General features: G+C 45.9%; 1 protein-coding gene across 11 annotated transcripts in view; it reads right to left on the bottom strand.

Moving 5' to 3' along the window:
- Window positions 1–23,280, bottom strand: part of Cdk5rap2 (CDK5 regulatory subunit associated protein 2) — a 186,595-nt gene that overhangs the window by 49,542 nt on the left and 113,773 nt on the right. For 7 of the 11 annotated variants that reach the window (XM_015497679.2, XM_015497682.2, XM_015497681.2 and 4 more), the window contains 5 exons: window positions 20,365–20,460; window positions 18,313–18,500; window positions 11,693–12,110; window positions 5,493–5,724; window positions 3,093–3,224 (listed from right to left, as the gene is read on the bottom strand). In XM_015497679.2, coding sequence (XP_015353165.1) covers window positions 3,093–3,224; window positions 5,493–5,724; window positions 11,693–12,110; window positions 18,313–18,500; window positions 20,365–20,460 — 1,066 coding nt within the window. The remainder of the gene's footprint in view (window positions 1–3,092; window positions 3,225–5,492; window positions 5,725–11,692; window positions 12,111–18,312; window positions 18,501–20,364; window positions 20,461–23,280) is intronic. The other 4 variants (XM_015497680.2, XM_015497687.2, XM_015497683.2 and 1 more) reach the window with 4 other exon arrangements.

Here is a 23,280-nt window from a genome sequence, read left to right as displayed (position 1 = left end):
AAGAGCAGGAGAATCACACACAGACTTGCCACCTGCTGGCTGCACCGCCTTGGACAGGAAATTATAATCCCAGAGCCTCAATTTACCCTATATGGAAAATAAGGAAAGAGATGCCTCACGTGGCTGTGTGAGGTTTAAGCTCAGGCCTCACCCACAGCCTCTGTCCTTAATCACTACACCATGCTGCCTGCCACCCAGGAAAGCTCAAGAAATGGTTTGAATACTTGAGTCAGCTGGAGACAGTAGGAAAAACTCATCTTTGAAACCCAACAGATGTGTTTTCTAGCACTGGCTCTGCCCACTGCTAGAAAAGCTGCATGACTTCAATTGTAGGCTAACTGACCTCCCTGAGCCTCAGTAACTTCATTTCTAAAATGCAAAGGACTTCATTCACTGTGAAGAGTTGTGTGTGTTTGCTTTTTAGGATTCTATGGAAATGTCTGTAAAAAGGCTGACATGGTGCCTGGAGCAGAGCCGTGGAGACCAGCCAATACAAACATCCCCAGAACCACTCAAAGACAGAAGGCCAGGCCCATGGTAGGAGGCACACAAGCCAAGGCTGGCCCCAGGTACTGGGGAGCAGCGATGCAGTCTGCAGCAGATGACCCAGGACAACTCTCAGAAAATCACAGATGCATCCTTGTGAGACTGCATGTTCCAACTGCTGGTTCAAAATCTGCTCCTTATAGCTGTAGGTCCACTCGTCTCTGCTCACAGTGCAAATACTATAAAGTAAACCTTTTCATTTTGGACAACAGCTACCATGTGACCTAAAGGAATTATACAATTTTTACTGTACACAGTTGATAGGATAACTTGTCTATGAGGTCCTGGAGGGTGGAGACCAGCATTCATCGGTTTCTCCACTGTCTGGCATAGAGTCTAGGACGGAGAAGGTGCTCAGTAAATACTTCTGGCTGAAGAGTGTAAGAGCACACACATGAGCACGAGGGACAGACCTCTCAACCAGGCTCAGTTCCAGTGCATCATCCCAATAGATAAGGATGTATCTGTACTACAACAACCTCATTAAAATGGAATTTGGTTCATGGCAAGAAGCAACATTTGCTCACAGAACTAAAAGTTAGTTGCAATGACTTTCATTAAGAAATCATGAGGTAAAGTCAAATTTAAGTCCCACAGGAATGTCCCTTTGTGATATACTGTGGTCAGCTTTGATGTCTGGCTACACCCCAAGAATGTCTGGGGAGTGCCCTCTCTACTCACACTGAGACCTCCACTGTAAACTTTTTTCCTAACAATGCAAAAAAATATAATTTTCAGACACTTCACACTCAATACTTTTGACTTCAGAAAGACACCCCCCCCCCAAAGTCCATAATCTCTAGCAATTTGTGATTTAGCAAAAACAAGGATTTGATTTCCTGGCCCCAAGGCCAGTATTCAGCAAGTCTCACAGCCAGAGCAGCATGGCAATGAGGCTTTGCTGTTCTCTGCTTAGCGACCTTCAGTGAAGAGCCAAAGGAGCTGCTTCCACTGCTCAGTTTAATATCGCCTCACAGAAGGCCTGGGGCACGGGGAGCTTAAGGCTGTGGCGTACATGTAAACCTGCAGGTTGACCAAGGCCTCAGGACACATAGCTGTGTGCCAGGACCTGGCCTGTGCACCAAGCACCTCACCTAGGCTGCCTATCTACCACAACCCTGTGGGGCACCACTGCCATCCCCATTGTACAGAAGAGGAAGTCCAGGCTTAGGAAGCTTGAGAATTTGCCCAAGGTTCATGACGAGTAAGCGGCAGGGACCTCTGTCAAAGCCTGACTGCCTGCCCATGACATTCCAAAAGCTGCCTCTTTCACAGAGCTCCCACAGTAGGGGTCTCCTGCATTGGGGTGCATGAGTAAAGAGATAGCTGTGCACCCTCAGTGGGAAGGCCAGTCATGCCTGTGCAATCCATCATTCATACCCCAAGTGTGTACAATGGGGCTCCTGAAGAAGAAACAGCAGGGAAAGGGCCCCACACAGCCCCATTCCTGAGGACAGTTACTGGGCAAGTCAATTCAACACCAGCTGGTGGCCGGGAGGGATATGGGAGTTAACAGTGCTCAAATCCTGGGGGATGCAGGAGTGCTCCCATGAAAACAAAAGTTTAGGACTAGATCTAAGGAGGGAGCTTCAGCTAGGCAGTGGCTCAGGAGCAGTGACAATGGCGGTGCAAAGTCCTGGATGCACATTCAGAAAACTATAGGAAGGCCACAGTGAAAGGAAAAGGGAAAGTGTCAAGAAGTCTCCAATAATCACTAACAAGAATGCCAAAGATGTCCTCAGAACCATTCATTTGCAAAATAAAAAATATTGTACTTCTAGAACTTTCCACAATTGAACTAAGTAGTAGTAATACTGCCTGGTAAAGTACTTTTCTTCTCAAAGCCCAGGACACCCAGGAGCATGTGACCATTCATTCACTGCCCTGACTTCTGGCCAACAGGACCAGGGCCATAGCACGGCCTTTCTCCAGAGACTGGTGTTCCCACGGCCATCCTATGACGGATTTACTATTCCTCATGGTCATTACTTCTCACAGATGAAGGAGATCCAGAATAATTTTTTAACAAAGGGGATCTAAGTTAAAAGAAAAAGATCTAAGTTCAAAAGAAAAAAGTAAGGATTCGCTCATTCTGGTTAATGGGAAGGCGGGTATATGCTTTATGATCCTTTGTATTTACCTGTACACTAGTAATACTTTCTAATTTTTTTATAAAGGACATAGAACTTGACAGTGGCCTCACTCACATCTCTACATGTTCCCACTGACCGACTCTGTGCACACCTCCAAACGGCAGCACCACACTGAACACTCACAGGCTGCTGTGTTGACCGGCCCTGGCTTTTGAGGCACCTTGAGAACAGGCAGCGTGTCTGCTCAGGCTCAGCCACCAGAACCCACACCCTGCCTGACACAGGGCCTGTCAAATGGACCATGAGCTCTTCCACCCGCTTGGCAGCTGGGTGACGGACGTGGGCTAGAGTCCCTTGTGTTAGACGGGAGCGATGTTAATGCGCTGAGAGGGTTGTTGTGGGCCTAGCCTGGCACCCAGTAGCTGCCTAATGCACACAGGGCTGAGTTCTGACCCGTCCTGAGGCTTGTCTGCTGGTTGTCATCCACCTCCCTGTCTCTGTGAGCAGAGGGCATGGCTGTGGTTCCCATCTGTTCTCCTGGGCTCTGCTGGTAGGCTGGTCCCACAAGGGGCTGAGCTGCCGGCACTGGCAAAGAGAAAGAAAAATAAAATGATAGACTTGAAACTTGGCCAAGCAACTGAGAAGAACACAAAGATACAACAGGGAAAATAAAAACACTGGGGAGACAAAATGCAATTTATAAGATAAAATTAATCTATTGAGCTGCCATAACAGGACATAAAAAGCATAAATATACTGCAGCTTGTCTGAAATGGTTTAAGTCCAGGCTCTCAAAAAACTATGAGTGAAAAAATGAATTCCATCAACTCATGCCCACTTTTCACAGAGAGAGGCCCCAGGGTCTTTTGGGAAACAACCTGAGCAGCATCTGGTTGAGACCCCTAATATCTCAGCAAGAAAGGAAAAAACCTTTCTGTAGCCCCCACATCCCTGCACAGTACCAATTATCTGCAGCTGCCCCCACCCCAACTAGACAGGATGCTCCCAGAAGGCAGAGGCTACATCTGAGTCACAGCTCCTACTAGTGTGAGGGGCTGGGGACACAGCAGGTGCTGAGGACTACTCATTGCATGCATGAACAGATGCCTAGATGGTGAAAGAATGGATTGACAGAAGGTGGGAAAGGAAGGAGGGAAGAACAATTCTGCCCAAGCCAACCTACCTTGAAACTTCAACTGTGGAAAATCCAAGAGAGAACCTAATGTAAGACACCTCTGGCTGCAGATTATAAAATCTACAGAAGTATCATAGACTAGACTTCAAGAAACAGGAAATAATGCAGACTTTGAATGCACGCAGGCTGCTTGGCATCCAATTCTGAAAGCTATTTACTGTGGGACTGTAGACAAGGCACTTCTCTCTGAAACTGCTGCCTCCACTTAAGAAAGAGACACTGTTGAGAAGATTCAGTTGGCTTGTGTACTTATTATACATAGTAGGGCTCAACAAACAGCAGGTGCTCATTTTATTAGCACCACAGGAAATCCAAGCCTCCAACACCGTCTCCGACCCATCTCTGAGAATCCCCTGATTGGACACAATCTTCCCCTGGTACTCACACCCTTCTTGGCAAAGACCATCAATCTTTTCTCTGAAAATTCATCTCACCCATTTATGCTAAGTGGCCCAGGCTATCCCTGAGGACACTGTTTCTTCTGCAGGCTTCCCTGTAGTGATTTATTCTCCCATCTCTGTATCATGGATCTAGAAGTACATAAGTACTTCCACTTTTCACTGCCACTTCCAGATCATTCTGTCTCTTCCCCCAAAGCTCCAACTTCGAAGCTCATGTTGCCAGACCATGCTGCTAATCTTACCTTACTGCAGCCATCTTTGGTCATCCGCTGGTTTACCAGATCCCTGGAGATTTACTGATAATTTGGCTCCTGGCTTCCCTATTTCTCTGTGTCTCTTGACAGTGCAATCTCCCAGAGGTGTCTGTTCTTGGTGTCAACATTTCTCCTCCATTCTCCATGCTAATCCAGGCCAATCAAGCCCCACACATTCCATAGAAACAGCTCTTCAAAGCCCCTGATGTCAAATCCCAAGGTCCACCCTCGATCCTTGTCTGAGGCACCCTACTAGCAATGTCTGACACAGCTAACCTCTCTCTACTCACTTTCTGAGGTGTCATGCTCTCTTCGCTCCCTACCTAACTGGGTACTTACGTGGACTCACACAGATCCTGAGGCAGTGATGTAAAACACTACTTATGTGCTGACCTTACCCTTCTGCAAGAGGACTCCCAGCATTCTTAGATTCCCAGAGGGCACCTAAAGTGCTTCCTCCAAGTCTCTGGATGCTGAACATTAGGCACATTTTTAACCCAGGGACTCTTCCCCAGCCCCCCAACGGCACCCAGGAGACCAGAGGCAGCAGATTCAAAGTGAATGAGGCAGTAGGTCTCTTCTAGACAAAGATACGAGGTCACTAGGGTTCCAAATCTGCTCCAAGATGGCCTGGAGAGTCCAGAGAACCCTCTAAAGGGGACATTCACTTTCCTATTTTGTATGCCTATGGCTTCCAAAGACAGAGCCAGGCCAAGATGCCCAGCTTCAACACATAGCAAAACTGGGCACCTGCACACAACTCCAAGTGAAGGCAGCAGAAACCCAAGACCTAAGAGCACCACAAATCCTGTTTACCCAGATTCCAGGATAAAAAGAAAGCAATAGATTTATCTTCTCTATTGTTTTCCTCCATTATATATTTGTCAAGAGTTAAAAATAGTCACTGCAATTCATGAAATTTATACTAAACAACAAGGTGGACACTTCAGGTAGCTCTCCGGGCCACCTGGTTCATAGAGAAGGCGCTTCTCCTGGTGCTTACCATTCAGCAGCATAGGGTCAGGCATTGGCCTCCCCTCCATCATTGCCTCAGCCAGAATCAACTTCTGGTGCAGTTGCTTATTGCGAGTTTTAAACTCCTTCAGCTCCCCCTGCAGCTCTAGGATCTGGCCCTGTAGCCGAGCTATCACCCCCTGGGTGGCAGGGAGATGATATATATTTCCTAATGACCGGGATGGTTTTATGAGGATGGGCAAGCGGGACTTCTTAGTATCCTGGGGAAAAAAAAACACACACACACACACACAACAATGAGAAAACGTCAAATGCACTTCCTTTGGTTGCATGGTTGACATCCTCATGCTAATCCTATAAAGAAATTCCAACTGGCTGCCCAGACTTCTGGATCCTATAACAGTATCTATGTCAAGCTTCCCCGACACCCTCTCAGCCAGGGCCCACTGTCTCCCAGATGATCCAGATGTTCCACGTGGGGCAGTTCTTTTTCCAACACAATCTTCTGGAAAACTTTTTTTTTTTTTTTACCCTATTTTCTCTTTCTCGCCCACTCCTAGTGTAAGCCAATCTGCCTTCCCCCTACTGCTGGGCCACCAGAACAACCCCTTATGCCAGGGGCTACTGAGTCTCCAGCCCGGAGCTCTCAAACTGCTCATCCTGGGCATCTTCATTTGCAATGCCTTACAGGCTGTCCAGGGTCAACTGAAAATTCAACTCTTCACTTCCACTACACTGTGTTCCCAGGTCTATGCCACTGTCTTACTGTCTGTCTTGGTAAATCACATGACCGTCCACTTACTGCACAATCCAGACACCTGGCATCATTTTGAAGCATCTCTTTATTCTCATCATGCACTTTCTTCATTCACGGGGTTCAGAAAATTCCAGCAACTCCATTTCTCTCAACTCTTCCCAGCCTCCACTTCCACCACTAGCTACCACTAGCTCTCCTGGGCCACAGCCTGGGTGTCCTGAGTGGTCTCCAGCATTTACCTTTGCTCTCTCTATCCACTCTTCACGTTGCGGCAAAAAGACAAGCCTGCTAGGTCTTCTGCTTAAAACTCCTGTAATTTGCTTCTTGGTTCTCTTACAACAAAGGTCCAAGTCCATACCACAGCCTGCAAATCCTGCAGAACCCGCAGTCTGCATCATTGCCCCTCTCCCACTCTACCCCCCTCTCCAGCCACATTGACCTCTGTAGGTTGTTCAAAATGCACATTTCCCTTGCACCCCAGGGCCGTGGCCTATAATGACTCCTTTGCCTAGAATGCTCACTCTTGCCCATACCCACTTCCTCCACTTACCCTAAAATCATTCATCAGCACTCAGCTCAACGTGCCTTCCTCAAGAGAACCTTGATTTCCAAGACCAAGCTGAGCCTCCCTGTTATACAGTCAGTGTCCCCTATAATTCTCCTCGGAGGACATGAGTAGTCTCATTATGATTTCATGTTCACTATCTTCTGCACCAGCCTATAAGCTCCAGGCTGCACATATCTTGGTCCCCAGCTTCCAGCACAAGAACTAGTTCACGGTAGGCTCTCAACACTGTGGGCTGCACATACAAACTATAACTGCAGAGGCCCAATGAGGTATCTTTCAAGTGGGGAATTTTAAACATTCCCAAAAGCTGCGGAGAGGAATTTGAGTCTAAAATACATGAAGAACTAACATAACTCAGTAAAAAAAAAAAAGCTCAATTAAAAGATGGGCAAAACATATCAATGTTTATAGCAGCACAAGAGCTAAATGGTGGAACAAACCCAGATGCCCTTCAGTAGATGATGGACAGGGAAACTTTGGCATACATACATAATGGAACATTACTCAGCATTAAAAGAGAATAAAATCATGGCATTTGCAGGTAAATGGATGGAGTTGGAAAATATAATGCTAAGTAATGTAAGCCAATCCCAAAAAACCAAAGGCAGGATGTTTTCTTTGATATGGGGATGCTGGTTCATAATGGCGATGAGACTGGGGGATGGGAGGAATGGAGGAACTTTAGATAGGGCAAGGGGGTAGGAATGATGGTGGAATGAGTTACACCATTCCAGAAAAGATGTCTTCAAGTGCACAAATGCTAAAGCCACTCTCAGACTGAAATGATGGTGGAATGAGTTACCCTAAATACATGTATGAAGACACGAATGGTGTGAAAATACTTTGTGTACAGTGACTTGAAAAATTGTGCTCTGTATGTGTAATATGAAATGAATTGCATTCTGCCATCATGTATAACAAATTAGAATAAATAAATAATTTAATTTTTAAAAAAAGATGGGCAAAAGACCCAATAGATATTTCTCCAAAAATGTCATATAGCTAACTAATAAACTCATGAAAAGATTCTCAACATCATTAGTCATCAGAGAAACGTAAATGAAATCATAATAAAACACCATCACTTCATATCCATTAAGATGGCTATAATCAAAAAGATAACCAGTGTTGGTGAGAACCCAGAAACTGGAACCCTCACACACTGCTGGGAAGAATATAAAATGGATGGGGTTGCTCAGAAAAAGGCCCAGCAGTTCTTCAAGAAGTTAAAGAAGGAGTTACCATGTGACCCATCAATTCTACCACTAGGAAGACACCCAGGAGAAATGAAAACATATGTCACACAAGAATCTGTACATGAAGAGCAACATCATTCCTAATATCCAGGAAGCAGAAACAGCTCAGATTGCATCAACTGATGAATAGATTAATAAAATGTGGCACGACCATACATTAGAATACTACCTGGCAACAAAAATAAATTAAGTACTGATCCATGCTTCAGCATGAATGACCCTGGAAACATTATGCTACGTGGAAGAGGGCACATGGCGCACGATCCCATCCATATGCAATGTCTAGAACAGGTGGACCTAGAGTCAGTGGTTACCTAGGCCTGGGGGTAGGCAGGATTGGGCGTGGCTGGTAATGAGTACAGGTTTTCTTTTCAGGTTGACAAAAATCTAGCATTGCAGCCAGGCACAGTGGCGCATATCCATAATCCCAATGGCTCAGGAGGCTGAGGCAGGAGGATTACAAGTTCAAAGCCAGCCTCAACTCAGTGAGATCCTGTCTCTAAATAAAATACCCAAAAATAGGGCTGGGGATGTGGCTCAGTGGTCGAGTGCCCCTGGGTTCAATCTCTTGTACCCTCCCCACAAAAAATCTAGCACTGATTGGTAATAGTTATACAACTCTGAATAGACTTAAAACCATTGATACCCTTATTTAATTCTTAATAAACTGTTCATTTGTTTAAAAAAAAAAACACTGAAATTGTACACTTTATTTTTTTAGAATCTTTTTTTCAGTTGTAGGTGGACTTTATTTTATTTTTAAGTGGTGCTGAGATCGAACCCAGTGCCTCACATGTGCCAGATGAATGCTCTACCGCTGAGCCACAACCTCAGCCCCTAAAATGTACACTTTAAATGGATGATATATAAATTATATGATGTATGTGAATTATATCTTAATAAAGTTGTTAAATTTTTTAAATGGTGAAAAAGAAGGTACTCAAAATTTTAAAAGGAAATATTTGGCACCTGAGGTATGAAGAAATCACCAAAGTCCCTTCGGGAAGAAGGAACAGTAGGGGCCCTTCTTCTTGCACACTCTGGGGTGTAAAACGCTTTCAAGCAGTCTCCCATGCCCCTCAAGTAAGCGCTGCATTCTCAGAGCTCATGGGAGAATAGAAGGCGTCCTGCCTATTTTCCAGATGAACAGCTGAAATATCAAACACCTATGTTTGTCCAATGTCAAACCACAAGAAGGTACAACGGTCAGGCTCAAATCAGCTCTTCAGTCCCCAGCGCTCAGGAAGTGAGATGCTTTCTACCTGGCATTCCAGGAAAGAAGACAAAGGAGGTGAGGGGACCACTTGGGAGGAGGCTGTTACCTCAACAACAATGGTCAGAAAATACCAGTCATTTGTCTCCACCAATCTCTATTTTTGGATCCAAATCTGTGTGTCATGTGGCAGCAGAAAAGATATCTTCAAGTGCACAAATGCTAAAGCCACTCTCAGACTGGAAGATGGCATCAGTCAACCTAATGCCAGGCCTAAAGGAGTGCCACACAGAGTGCTACTTATGGACTCCAAACACAGTCCCACCTTCCACCTAAATAGCCACGACATACTGGAACTTCTTACTTGGGAATGAAAGAGGACAGGAGCTCAGACACTGTGGGCTCCTACCAGGTACAAAGTGCAGCCCTAGGCATGTGCAATACCTTGCCTCACTCTGCCACCTGGCCAGCCCCAGGGTCTAGGTCACACTGTCCCATTCCAGCCACTGAGAGAGGTCAGGTGACTTCCCACCCCAAAACTCAACCAGGTAAGTGGCCAAGCCCAGTGCAAACACCAGGGAGGCATGTCCGTAAAGCACGCCCGCTCAGCCCTGACTGAACAACCAGGATGACACCAGTCTCGGTCGACCTCGGCTACCATGATGCTCCTCATAACAGGAAAACAGAGTTTGGCCTAAGCCATGGGATTATCAATTTTGTGGCCACCAAAGTCACAAAGAAAATCACTAGCGTTTCTGTGCATACCCTGGAGCCACGATGGTGACAGGAGGCACGCAGGTGTGTGATGCAGCTCTGCGGCCTCTACGAGCAGACGAGCTCACAGCCTCTCGCCCCACCTGCCCACTGAGTCACTCTGCACGGTTTTCTGGACCTTATAATGCCAACATTTCTTCATAAGTAAAATTTGCATGATACCAAACTCACGCCTTTGCTGAGTAGATAAAATAAGATGAAACAGAATTTGGCACAATCCTTGGTATATATAGCAGATGACAAAAATAAACAGTTTCCCTCCTTTTGAAAATAAAAGCAAGAAGTATAATTTCAAACTAAAAAAAAAATATTTAATGTATTTGGGGAAATTAAGTCCATTTAATTATCCAATTTTCCTGAACACAGGATGGCATCTCCCATACAATAGAAAGAAAGCAAATGAAAAACAACAAAACAAAAAAAAACCACCTCATTTTCCTAATATGCAGGTACAAACCAAAGGAGCTGGGGCAGGTAAGAGCATTTCTATTCTAGCCAAATTGCACAAATTTGCATTTTGAGTACCATTAATATAATGGCAGTAGTTTTTTTTTTTTTTTTTTTTGGGGGTCTCTACTGATATCTTTAGAAAACCCTTTTCTAGAAATTACAGTTTTGGTGCATAATTTAAAACAATCAAAAGCAATTTTGCTAATGATATATCTAACTCTCTTTGGTATGCACAAAAGCAGTAATTTAGTGGTCAGAAAATAAACTTAATTCTCCATTCTGATGCTATATGAAGCACTGTGTACAGTGGATTTCTCTGCTACAAAACATCCGTCAGAAGTAAGAATACAGCAGTCCACACTGGAGCTCTAATAGAAACCCGACGTATTTCCCTCTCTGCCAGAACACATCTCCCTGCTACCGGGATTCTCAACCCCAACCTTCTCCCACGGGGGCTGCTGTCCAATAGAACATTGCCAAGAAAGTCTGATTCTTAACAATCTGGCATAGCTGACTAATCTGCAGAGAAGCTCAGGGAGAGTCCCTAAGTGGAAGGGAAACCAACATTTAGAGACCCGCTCATCAAACCAGACCCCACCATTTCAAGCCACCATGGCTGCCAGGTAGCTTGACCAGGGAGAGGGTGTGGCTGTGCAGTCAGACACAGTGTAAACCTCAGCTCAGCCCTTAAGCACTGCCACACCTGGGCACTCAGAACCTGGCTTCAATAGACAAGGCTCTCAGAACAACCCCTTTCCTATAAAAGTCCTCAAAATAAAAGCCAGGTCTCATCCTTACTTAAAGTTGGAGTATTACAACTTCACTGCACCCTGTAAAAGGAAGTGTCCTCACAGTGGACTCTCATGCACCCATTCTAAGAAGACATGTGAAATGGTATGAAAGAGAACGCCTTGGACAGACGTGCGCCTGTGATTCCCTGTGGGATTTTTCTGAGGAAAACACCAAAATACCATGCTATACAGATAAATGAGATAGTGCGGGGGTACAGGAGAGACAGAGGGTGGGGATGGCGGGAGAGAGGGAAGATGGGAACACTAAGGAGGACCCAGGCCTCCAGGTGTAGGCCAGGAGCGGCCCAAGCAGGGGGAGACACCAGACTGTCTCTTCACAAAAACAGGAAAATGGAAGTAATCTTTCAAGTTTTTGTTTGTATAAAGTAAATACATAATTAATGTTTGCACAAACTTACTTTGTGGCTAGCACAGGGGCCGGAGAGGGGAGTGGCCTGCTGCCCTGGAAGCTGGCACCAGGTCTCTGGCTGGGGCTCAGCATTCAATATGGTGCCAGATGGCTTCTCTCCTCCTTGTCGGAATCCAAGCAGGTCATCCTCCTTGGCCACAGTCTGCACTGAGGCATCCTTGAGCTCCACCTTGGCCACTTCGCCTGTCTTTGCCAGCTGATCCCAAGTCAATTTCTGTTCATCATGTGGCTTGGAGAATGAGCTGGCTTGGACGAAAGGTTCAAGTTCACCTCTTTGCTGAATGGCCATTTGCTGAAGTGTCTTCTCAGTTTTACCATCAAGGTGTTTTCCAGAGACTTCCTGCTCTGCCAAGCATATTCGTTCCAAAAGCAAGTCACCTAGCATTTTCAGAAGGTCTGGCCTGTTTCTCCAAAGGGAAGGAAGTGGGAGAAATAAGCTTCCTGCTACACCTTGGCCCCTACCCACCTTCCCAAGTTTTCCCCACTGACTCCTACCCAGATTCTGCCTACATGAAATACAGTGAGTCCCCAAATATACCAGGAACCACACCAAGCATTTTATCCTGTATAACCTGACAACACCCAAATAAGACAGACATGACGACATCTAACTCATAGATAAGACATGAGGCACACAGCAAGTGAGCAGGCTAGGCCCAGGAAGGAGCAGGTGGGATCATAAGGTGCCCCACCCTCCCCATACACAGGGTTCCCAGCCCCAACCCACAGCCCTGACTCCATTCCTACAACCAAAGGCATATGTGGCTTTGGATGAATCTTACCAGCCTGGCTGGTCCATGGGTGACCTGATCCATCTTGGTGCAAATAGGTACTCAAGGAACAGATATTAATGAAGGGACGTTTCACTGACATGCACATAGGTACAGATACAGGTTAGAAAGTACCTTGCCTTTGAAGGCGGATAAAAATGGCTTCAGGGGCTGGAGGCATAACTCAGTGGTAGAACTTTGCTTAGCATGGGTGAGGCCCCAGGTTCGATCTCCAGAATCACACACAAAAAAAATAAAATGGTTTCGAATTCTAACTTCATGGTTCTTTGAAAGGAAGACTGAGTGTCTCTCCATAGGATAGCTATGAGGACAAAGCAGTGTAGTGTCTGGGTGGCAGATGTTTTCCATACCCCTTGCCAGTGTCCTTGGCCCACCTCTGATTCAGTGGCAACTGTGTGAGCAGTTCCTGTGGACATAGGCAGTCCCATCTTGAGTGGCCTCTGGGGCTCTTTCTAAAACCTCTGAGCCAGCCAGCAAGGCAGTGTGGAAGTGTGGGATGGCTGACACCTCTGGGAGACCCTCAACCCATGGGGCAGAGAACCCGTGACCCAGGCTCCATCCTTCAGAGGTACAACACAGGTCATACTGTCCCTTGGAAGATGCCCAGTAGGATGGGCCCCCACTGCCCAGCAGTCACCAGATCACTAATGTACCTTTCCTGGGTAGGACTTCAATCCTGTCTTACTCTCCCTGAGCTCTCATTTCAGCTCCCTGGTGCCATATCCCAACCAAATCAGTTGTACCCAAGTCCATATCTCAGGGTCTGCTTTCCAGGAAACCAAAACTTAGCTATCCTGTAGAACACCTGGAATGGCACCAGCATGCAGCGGTTCAAGAAGCCTCCTTTGTGTTTCTGTTCCAGCCACTGTAACGGGCCCTCAGCATACAAAACCACCAGTAGGGACTTAGACTGGTGTTAGAGGCAGGTGTTAAGCAAGGGAAAGTCACTGTAAAGTCCACTCAGGGTGTGGGGACAATGTCGGAGGGGGCTTCTAAAGTCCAGGAGAGGCCATCCAGGGGTGGGGGTGCTGGAGCAGTCGAGGCATGGACAAGATGATAAGCAAGGGGGCCTCTGAAAGGCCTGCGGTGCGGTGGCTGCTCACACATGTGTTTGGAAAGATGACTAGTTGATGGGTAAAGGACAGATTTCCTGTCAAAATGGTGGAGTGAGCACATAGGATTCCTTCTACTCCAGGGTGACTGCAGAACCAACAGCAAAAAAGAATAAAAGAATTTTTCAAGATGCAATTCAGGGCTCAAAATCAGGATTTTAAAAAATGGAGATTAGAAACAGAGGAAGAGAAGCCTGAAAAGGGGGCTGGGATGGTGCAGAAAGCATTGGAGCCAGGAATGCGACTTGCGTGGTGAAGTGAGAACCAGGCAAGTGCCCAGGGCCCTTAGTAAGACCCTGCAAGACCAAGCCGAGGCACCTCAAGCCCACACGCAGGAAGAGGAAGGCCGGGTGCTGCCTGTACAGGCAACCTGAGCTTGCACAGGAAAGCCACCACTAAGAGAGACAGCCCTGAGAGAGAATTCACACCCAAGAAAATGGAAATCACATGGCAATCTGAAGACTTCCAAATAAGAATGTGCAAATAAGGAAGAAAAGAGAGTCCTAAGAGAAGAGGGAGGGATGAGACTGAGGTAGGGAACTGTGGAGGAAGGGAATGGAGAGGTGGCTCCAAGGTGCGGGCATGCGGCTGGCAGGGAGAAGGAAACAGGATGGGCCTCCACTATATTACTTCTTATTCTTCTTCCTTGGTTTCTCCTTCCTGCCAGTTTCAGCAAAACTCGTAGACAAGCCAGGCCCTACCAATCAATGCCTTTAATACTTGCTGGTCTTCACTCCCTTGGACCTTCACTACCACTAGAAATGACAGGCACCCATTTATCTTCCTCACTGGGTCCTTGGAAGGCAGGGATAAGGCTCTCCTCATAGCTGAATTCCCATGATCTAGATCAGGGGCCAAGTTAACTAAATTCAAATTAAACAGTTACAGCACACTGAAATGAACAAAAATAAATAAATAAATAAAGCAAGGGGGGGCACCTAAAATGTATAGCACATTACTCTTTTCTAACAGGAAGAACCTAGATATACAAACCATCTGAAACTACAATAAGCCCAGACTTAAAAAATATTTCTGGTACTCTAAGCATCAGGAGATGTTAAACTGATTTTCCTTTCCTTTCCTTTAATACAAATAAGAAATAATGACAATTGCAATTCAGCTAACCAAAGGAGGACCATTACTCACCACCAAACAACACGCAATAAAACCCCCAAAAAAAGACTTTACAAATGGGTAGTAAAAGGTGCAAAGAGGCCGTTACAATATACTAAAACAGTGCTGCTATTAGATAAAACATTTCAAGTGCTACTTTGCTGGGAATCTGAACCACAGATTCATTAAGCTGTCACTGGAATCAGGACCTCTAGAACAGTTCAGTCCAAGGGTCCTGTCAGAGGCCCACGCTTCTCTGCCTTCCTGAGCACAAGTGCCATGCAGATGGTGTAAAACAAGGCACCGACCTCACTAAGCTCTTGCCATGCTCCAGATCCTTTAAACACACTGATTCTCATCCTGACTGAGGCAGGAACTATCAGTAACCACATTTTATAGGTGAAGAAATGGGCTCACAAAGATTGAGGATCCTGTAGCAAAATATTAGAACACAGAACTTTCTGACTCCCAAGAAGCACCAACTGTCTCCAGTTTTCTAGACTCACCTTCTGCTATAATGTTAAGCTTTTAATTGTCTGAAAGTTTATTCAAACATTTACTGAGTACTCTTCATCTGACACGCAAGGCAGCAGTTACACATGGTAAAAGAGAAGCAGAGCTTACCTGTCATTAAGGACGAGACAGACAAACTCTGACACACACACTAGAACTAAGGAAGACAGGAAGGGATGAAAAGTACCATGACTAGAAGGGAAGAAGGGAGGAGGAGTGAATCTGAAGGTAAAGCAGAGAAACAGGGATGCTCTTTGGATGGACTGGTCGAGAAAGGCCATGCTACAGAACTGACACCCAGCCAAGACACGGCCAGGCCTCCACACCAGGTACAGGGCACTCCAGGTAGAGGGAACAGCTGTCACAAGGCCTGTTGCTGAGAACAAGCCTGGATGGATGTGGAACGGTAACAGGGTTCAGCTGGGAGTCTGGGGCCCAGTGAACTAGAGTGAGTGACGAAGGCAGAGGAACAGAGAGGCAGCTGAGCATCTCCTATCTATCTCCAGGGGCAACAGAGACCCACTGGAGAGTTTTAAGAACGGAAGAGACATGATCTGATCTAGGTTTCTAAAAGCTCTTGCTGCTCTGTGGAGGACTATGGAGGGGCAGAGGTGGCTATAGAAGTGGCTACAGGCAAGGAGGTGTGCAGTTGGGGAGCCCAAGCAGGAGATAACAGCAGCTTGGACAAAGGTAGGTGCGGGGAGATGAAGTGGCTGAACCAGGAATATAGCCCGTCTTAAAATGGACCCAGGAGGATTTGCTGATGGATATGGGGCTGGAGGAAGCTACACTCTTGCCCACAGCAATTAAGTGGATAGCAATGCTATTAACAGACATGAGGAGGAACAGGGAAGAAGCGGATGGGAACACTGACTGGGTTTTGTGGCAGGGGAAGATGTCAAGGGCAGAAGCCCTGCGTGTTCTGGGTTACAGGAGGAGAGATGGGGAAAAGAAGGGGCTGAGAATGCAGCTCTGGGACGCACTGACGTTCTCCAACACGGGAGTCTGAGGAAGCGCCATGGGCAGAAGGAAAACAGAAGGCCAGGGAGATCTGAGCCCAGATCTCACAGTCTGGAAATCACTGCTGACCTTGATAAGTGGACTGAGGGTATGAAAGCACTTACGATGGGATAGGCAGCAAATGGAGGAAGAGCACACACATGGTGAACACAGACGTTTCTTTGAGATACCTTGGCTTGAATGAAACACGGAAATAAAGAAATGGTATAGTCACTAGAATGGACGAAAATCAGGGCACAGGGGGTACTTTTCCCAAATGTCTGATGTCGAGGCATGTCTTATGCTTCTGGAAAATGGTTCAATGAGAGGAAAACAATGAATGATTCAGAAAAGAGAGAGGACTCAGAGAGGACAGGAATTAAACCACAAGGGGAAAGCTGGTGGTGACTAGGAGCAGGGACTCTTCTTCTACTCCCACAGTAGGAAAGACAGAGTTTGCACCTCCAGAGGCAAGCAAGGGTTTGAACTGAACTGTTGCTGTCTTCTCCATGACATAAACAGCACGGTCATCAGTCAGGTGGGAAAAGAGGGAAGAAAAGCTGCAAACCAGCCTGACTGTGCCATGCCGAGCACTCACCCTGGTACGAGTGAGAATAAATATGAAACGTGGCAAGTCCTATGAATGTGTGTAACACAAGTACCTGGCCAATCGAGTCCTTGAGGAGGGCTGGGATGCAACAGGTCAATGTGAACCTAGGTCTCGGGGTGGGGAATGGCAGCAGCAGCCAGCAGCGCTCCTTCAGCCCCGTGGGGTAAAGAAGCACCACCCCCCAACACACTGTGCTGATGAAGAAACTGAGGTGGGAGAGACAGCACGGGATCTGAATGGTGCAGCTAACGGGGCCCAGGCCCATCCCACTCCCACTGTTTTTTCCAGTGCAGTGAAACACCTCCCTGTTGGGAGGAATTTCTAGACAGAAGACTGGTATTTGCCCTACCAGTAAGAATACTGAGTATCTCCCCAGAAAATGCTTTAATGGCTCTGCCACTAACTAGCTAGAGAAATATCAAGTCCCCAGGTTTCAGCTCTTGTCTTTATAAAAAGATCACTGACAGGAGCATGCAAAGCTGGCATGAGGGGCCTGGCAGAGTGTGTGCAGCTCAGGACGTCAGCAGGGCCCTTGGAACCATAGCTCTACTGTCAGGGTCACTGGTGAGGTAAAGGACAGTGAGCAGTAACGATGAGTGGGGCAGTGGATTTGCACTGGCACAAAGAAAGCCGTTAACACCAGCACTGACCAGCAAGGGCCTGGAAGCCTATGGAACAGACAGACCTACAAGGGTGCCAGGGAAGGAGCAGGTAACTGAGCGCAGGCGCTGCCAGCCTGCTTACAGTGCCGGCTCACCAGGTGGGGCCCCCCGTGCTTGCCTGATCTTTGGTTGGGGCTGAAGATCTCCTGACCCCTGGGGCAAGGAGCACCCTTCCCATCCGCCTCTGCCCTCTGTTCACACCAGCCGAGAACAACCAGTTCACACCACCCGAGAGCATTCCTGTGGTCCTCAGAGACAGCAGTATCTCTTAATTCTGATGCCAAGCCTGCTGGTGCTTATAAAATGCTCTATTTCTCAAGTACCAGCTCTGGTAACCTCACTATCCTATAAACCAGAATAGCCACTGGGCATGTCCCCCAGGAGGCCTCACGCTAGGCAATGTTAAGACGTCAGTGAGTAGGGAGGGCAGCTTTGCCAAGCACAAAAACAGAACACTGCAGCCCTCTTCTCCACTGAAGAGAAGTCCGTAGAGCAACGTATTTTTCAAGCTGTTGTAGAAACTGGAGGTTTTAATAGAGCTGATTCCTCTCCCAACAGTCAAGAGGCCCTTTCCGGGACTCCGAGGAACCATTCTCAAGGAAAGCCTTCTCTCCCTCTTCACAAAGGGCTTGCAGGAGGCGCTGGGAGGGCCCCTCACAGCCTCTAGCCCGATCAGTTAATTGCAGGACTGGCAAGATCCCTCCAGTCCCTTCAGGAGCTCTCAGGTGCCCTGCCCAGCTCCATCACCCAGATCCACTGGGCAGAACGAGCACCTTCTCCCCTTAAGCCAGGCCCGGGTCGTGTCCTACCTGGATTCCAGTGACAATGCAGCCTTCTCGTGCAAGAAAGGGGCAAGCAGACCCAAGAGCTCCCCTGCTTCCTGGCTCTGGTCTCCGGGGCAGCCAGGCTTGTGGGCTCCTTCATAGTCTAAAATATTGGAATCCGTGTGTCTTAAATATCCATTTTTGTTGCCTAATTTGGCATAGTCCTCAGTGATCTGCAAATATAAGTATTCAGTCAAACAATGGAATGTGGAGAAGGAGGCACATGGATGAGAAAACGTGGAGACGGAGAGCACAGGTGTGAACGCAAGTGAGCACAGGGAAGGGGAACGGGACAGGGGAAAAGAGGAGGAGACGCAGACACACAGGGAGCCGTTTACATCCCTTCTCCTCTGCTCAGTTTCCTCATCTACAAACTGAGGGCCGTCGTGCTACCTCCCAAAGTGGTCTGGAGAATGAAATGAGACGACCCTGTCAGGTTAAAAGTCCTCTCACTACAGGTGCACATTGCACAAGTGTCCTCCTGCCCCATGGCCCCCTCCTTAGAAGGAGGTTCCACAGAACCTGTGTCCTCAACAACACTGTGGATGTTCATTATTAGTCTTGAGACGTTACGTCCCTTATTATATGCCAGAAATCCGGCTTACTCTTTACAGACTCTCACTAATGAACACAGTACTGAAGTGTCTCATTAGGAAGGTGGAGAGTTCCTAATTCCCCCGGAGATGTCATTCACAGAACCACCTTCGTGGTCAGGGAGGGTCCCAGCAGAGTGGCACCAAGGAGGCGTCCAGCTGGAGCCTGTTCCAGGCATGTCTCGAGGTGCTACAATTAGCATTCCGCCTCCCCTCGTCAAAGCTGTAAATTTCTTCTATGGTCTATAAATAACTCCTCTGGACTTCATTACTGTTAGTGAAATACACACTAGCCATCACCCCCATCTCTCACATTGGAAAAATGATTAAGGTTTTTTAAGCGGAAGACAAGACCCACACAAATGAGCTGTTATTTATAGGTCTTGTTTGCCACCATTTTAGTTATTAAATCTTTCAAATAAGCAAAATCCAAAGAAGGAAAAGTCTAGAATGCAATAATAAAAATAGCAGTTATTGTCATTTATTACATGCCTATTTAAGTGTCATAACAATCCTAAAAGGAAGTGTTACTATCCTCATTGCTGAGGAAACTCAGCCAAGCAAAGGCCAGCCAAGGTCACAGAGACAATGGAACCACAGCCAGACTCAAAATAAGGGCTGACCCAAAACTCCTTTTTTTTTTTTTTTTTGGTGGTGGTACTGGGGTTTGAATCCATGGCCTTGTGCAGATGAGGCAAGCACTCTACTAACTGAGCTGTATCTCCAGTCCCCCAAAGCTCCCATATTTTAATTGCTTTGCTCTCCAAAACTATCTGGTAGTTCATTTTCTCCCATTCACGACTCCATAAACTTGAACACTGACCAAAAGGCCAAACCTGCAGCCTGCTATTGCTCACCACATCTCAGCTTCCAAGAGCCTTTCAACCTGGAAGACTGTCTACTCCAAATGTTGGGGAGCAATGTGGCTAGAAGAGTATTCTTTGTGGATGGGGGTCAAATTCTCCTAATGCCCAAATCATACCATTCTGGGTTCCAAGAGACTGCAGAGGGCCATTCCACTCCACTGGTGACCCTTACACTGCAATCAAATGATCCAAGAGTTTGTCGTAATCTAGACATGACTCTGTCACTTAGTTACTCTGTGTCCTTCATAAAGCACCTCCCCTCACAGGTCAGTGTCCAGTGCGTAAAATGAATGGGCTGGGCTAGCTCTCCAAACTTCTCTCCAGGCCCACCCCGCAAGCCCTGCCATTCCAAAACTCTCATTTTTATCTGCAACTATATAATAGCCCGGGTGCTTCCCAAAGGACTCTATCACCCAGGTTGTAACTTCAAATAGAAGAGAGCTGCTCCCCACTGGCACAGTAGGCACTCAACATGGGGGGGATGAACAGAAAACCCACTGGACTCCCTCCAGACCGAAGCCTGGCTTGTGCACAAGAGTGGGGCAGATGGCAGAAGGAGTTAACTGCCATGTTCCTACCTCATTACTCTGCTCCAAATGCTGGTCATTCTGGAAATTATTCTCGTCATCCTCTCCAATTTTGATCGTGTCCTCGTCCTCCTTGCTAGCTAGAAGCTACATAGCATGAAGCATGGGATGGTTTTAAAATGCAACCCAAAAAAAGTGTGCAGCATGAATGTGCACAAATAGCCCGGTGACGTCTGTTTTTTAAAATGCAGAGCAAAAAACAAACAAAAAAAGGCAGAAACAAATGCCAAAGCCATGAAATAAAAATTAGCCAAAGTTAGGGGTGCTGGTTCTGTCAATCACATGCAGCTGCCTAGAATCAGCATAATTTAAGGACAAATTCCCCAAGAAATCACTGTCAGCTTTCTCTGCCCTCGCACGGTCTGTCTGCACTGCTGTAAATTGAATATGCTGTCTGTTGTGCTGCTGCCATTTCTGCCTTTGCTAAATCCACTTTTGGATTATATAAAAGTAACAAGATTTTGGAAAATGGCTATTGATGGAATTGAACATATCAAATAGCAAAAAAGCAATAAGTGCTGTACCCAATTTATGCATCATGTCTCCTATTTAGCACAGGGCATAAAGCTGTTGTTAGACTGTCACACATCTGAGATGGACAGTCCCAGCAATACTGTCAGTTTGCTGACAAAAAGTCCTCATCACTAATGAGGAGAGTACCAAGCTTGCCTGATGATAACTTTATGCTTGTGGAAATGAAGGACAGATATTTATAAAGACTGCATAAACCTCAAATGCTTTAAAGAAGTACAAAACCCAAAGCTTCTGCGTTGCCATCTTCTGGAAAGGACAGGACAAAGTTCTCCAGAAAGTCAGACCTCAGCTCTCCAGGAGAGCAAAAATCCCAGCTATGGAACAGTAGGATTAACCAGATCAAAGTAAAAGAAGAGGAAGCCACTCCAGGAAGGAGCCCAGTCAATCAAAGCTGCTTCAAACCCTCCTCTCATGGACGAAGTAGCTGGCTCTGCACTGAAGGTGTTAAAACTAGAGAGGACTGGTTCACTTGTGGCACACTATATGAGCTACTTACGGTTCTATCTCCACAATTTTATTTTATGCGTTCTACACTCAGCCCATTACACCCATAACTCTCCCAGTCCAATTTCAATTCTTTCAACCTTCCCTTTTTGAGGAAAAACCTTGTTTTGGAAGAAGAAAAACAAAACAAAGCAAACTGACTTTAGAAAGTCACTTTATAGAAACCTTTCAGGTTCAAAATACATCCAACATACTCACATCCAAGTACACAATCATCTGTTTATCCTGTGAAGCATTATACAGAGCCCAGGTTCTTGTTAAGGCATAAAAGTTCACAGATACAGGGAGTGAGGAACACTCTCTCTACTGGCTTCTTTCCTTGTTATGAAAACATTCTAAGTGATACAGACCAACTAGGACTATCAAACTTGTTGGCAAGAGCATTAAAATGTTAACCCACTTCAGAAAAAGTTCTGGCAATTCCTTATAAAACTATAACCCAGGAATTCTACTTCCAGGTTTAATCGGGTGGGGGGGGGGGGAAGCATGTCCACCCAAAGACTTGTACGTGTTCACAATACCTTTACCCAATGTCTATTCAGAGCAGATAAATACACAAATGTGTCACGTATTCACATGATGGAATACCACTTAGCCACAAAAAAGAACCGGTGACTTATGTAAGAACACAAATCACCTCCAAAACATGCTGACCAGAAGAAAAGCGGACACAAAAGATGTGTGATTCCATTTATACAAAGGTCTAGTATAGACAAAATTAATCCACAGCAAGATAAAGTTAACCCGGGACAAAATAAGAGCAGCAGCTGGGGTTGGGTGGAGGTGGGACTGACAAGAAGGGAAACAAGGGATCTTTATGGGGTTTGGGTCACAGGTACACACATTTATAAAACAGAGCAAATGCAGTCTGTATATCACTGTTTGCAAATAAGACCTTAAAAGAAAAATAAACTATAAACATAAAGCTAAAACATAGAGTTTAAACATATGCATGCTGAAGTATTTAGACTTATGTTTGCAATTTAAAAAAAAAAAAACTTATCAAAAAGAAAATGGAGTGATAATGGACAAGTGGGAAACGTTAACGGCATTCAGGTAGCAAATCAGGTGCTCCATGATCTCTCACTCATGCAGAATCTTAAAAAGTTGATTTCATAGAAATTAAGAGTAGAAAGTGATTAGCAGAGTCTTGGAGAGCAGAGGGGAGGAGGAAAGGAGGAGATTTGTGGGTAGGTACTGAGGTACAATTCTACAGGAGCAAGAGGCTGACTGGACATAGCAGTAATGAACAACATAAAACTAGAAGCAAGGATCATGAAAGTTTTCATTATGAAGAAATATTAAATGTTTGAGGAAATAGATACGTACAACTTGACTTAAATATTATGTTATATATACACGTACCAAAACATCACATGTTAGTAACATCTATAATTTTTATTTTCATGTGTCAATTAAAATACATTTAATTTTAAAAAGAGATACGATGGATGATGGTGGATGAGTGGGAAACGATAATATAATAGGAGAGGGAACCTCAGGTGTTCACTATAATATTCTTTTCATTTTGCTGTATCTGAGTTTTTTAAAATAAAATGTTGGGAAGTAGGAAGTAGCCTCTTATCTTTTTTTTTTTTTTTTTTTTGGTACTAGAGATTGAACCCAGGGGCACTCAACCACTGAGCCACATCCCAGCCCTTTTCTATGTTTTATTTAGAGACAGGGTCTCACTGAGTTGCTTAGGGCCTCGCTAAGTTGCTACAGCTATTTTGAACAGGCGATCCTCCTGCCTCAGCCTCCCAAGCCGCTGGGATTACTGGTGTGGACCACCACTCCTGGCTAGCCTCTCTCATCTTTTTAAAACAATAAAATAAAAACAACTAACAAAAGTCCTCTCTGTCATTCTCC

Source organism: Marmota marmota, unplaced genomic scaffold, assembly GCF_001458135.2.
Source record: "Marmota marmota marmota unplaced genomic scaffold, marMar, whole genome shotgun sequence".
Classification (NCBI taxonomy): domain Eukaryota; kingdom Metazoa; phylum Chordata; class Mammalia; order Rodentia; family Sciuridae; genus Marmota; species Marmota marmota.
This window is presented reverse-complemented; position numbering and strand designations above follow the sequence as displayed.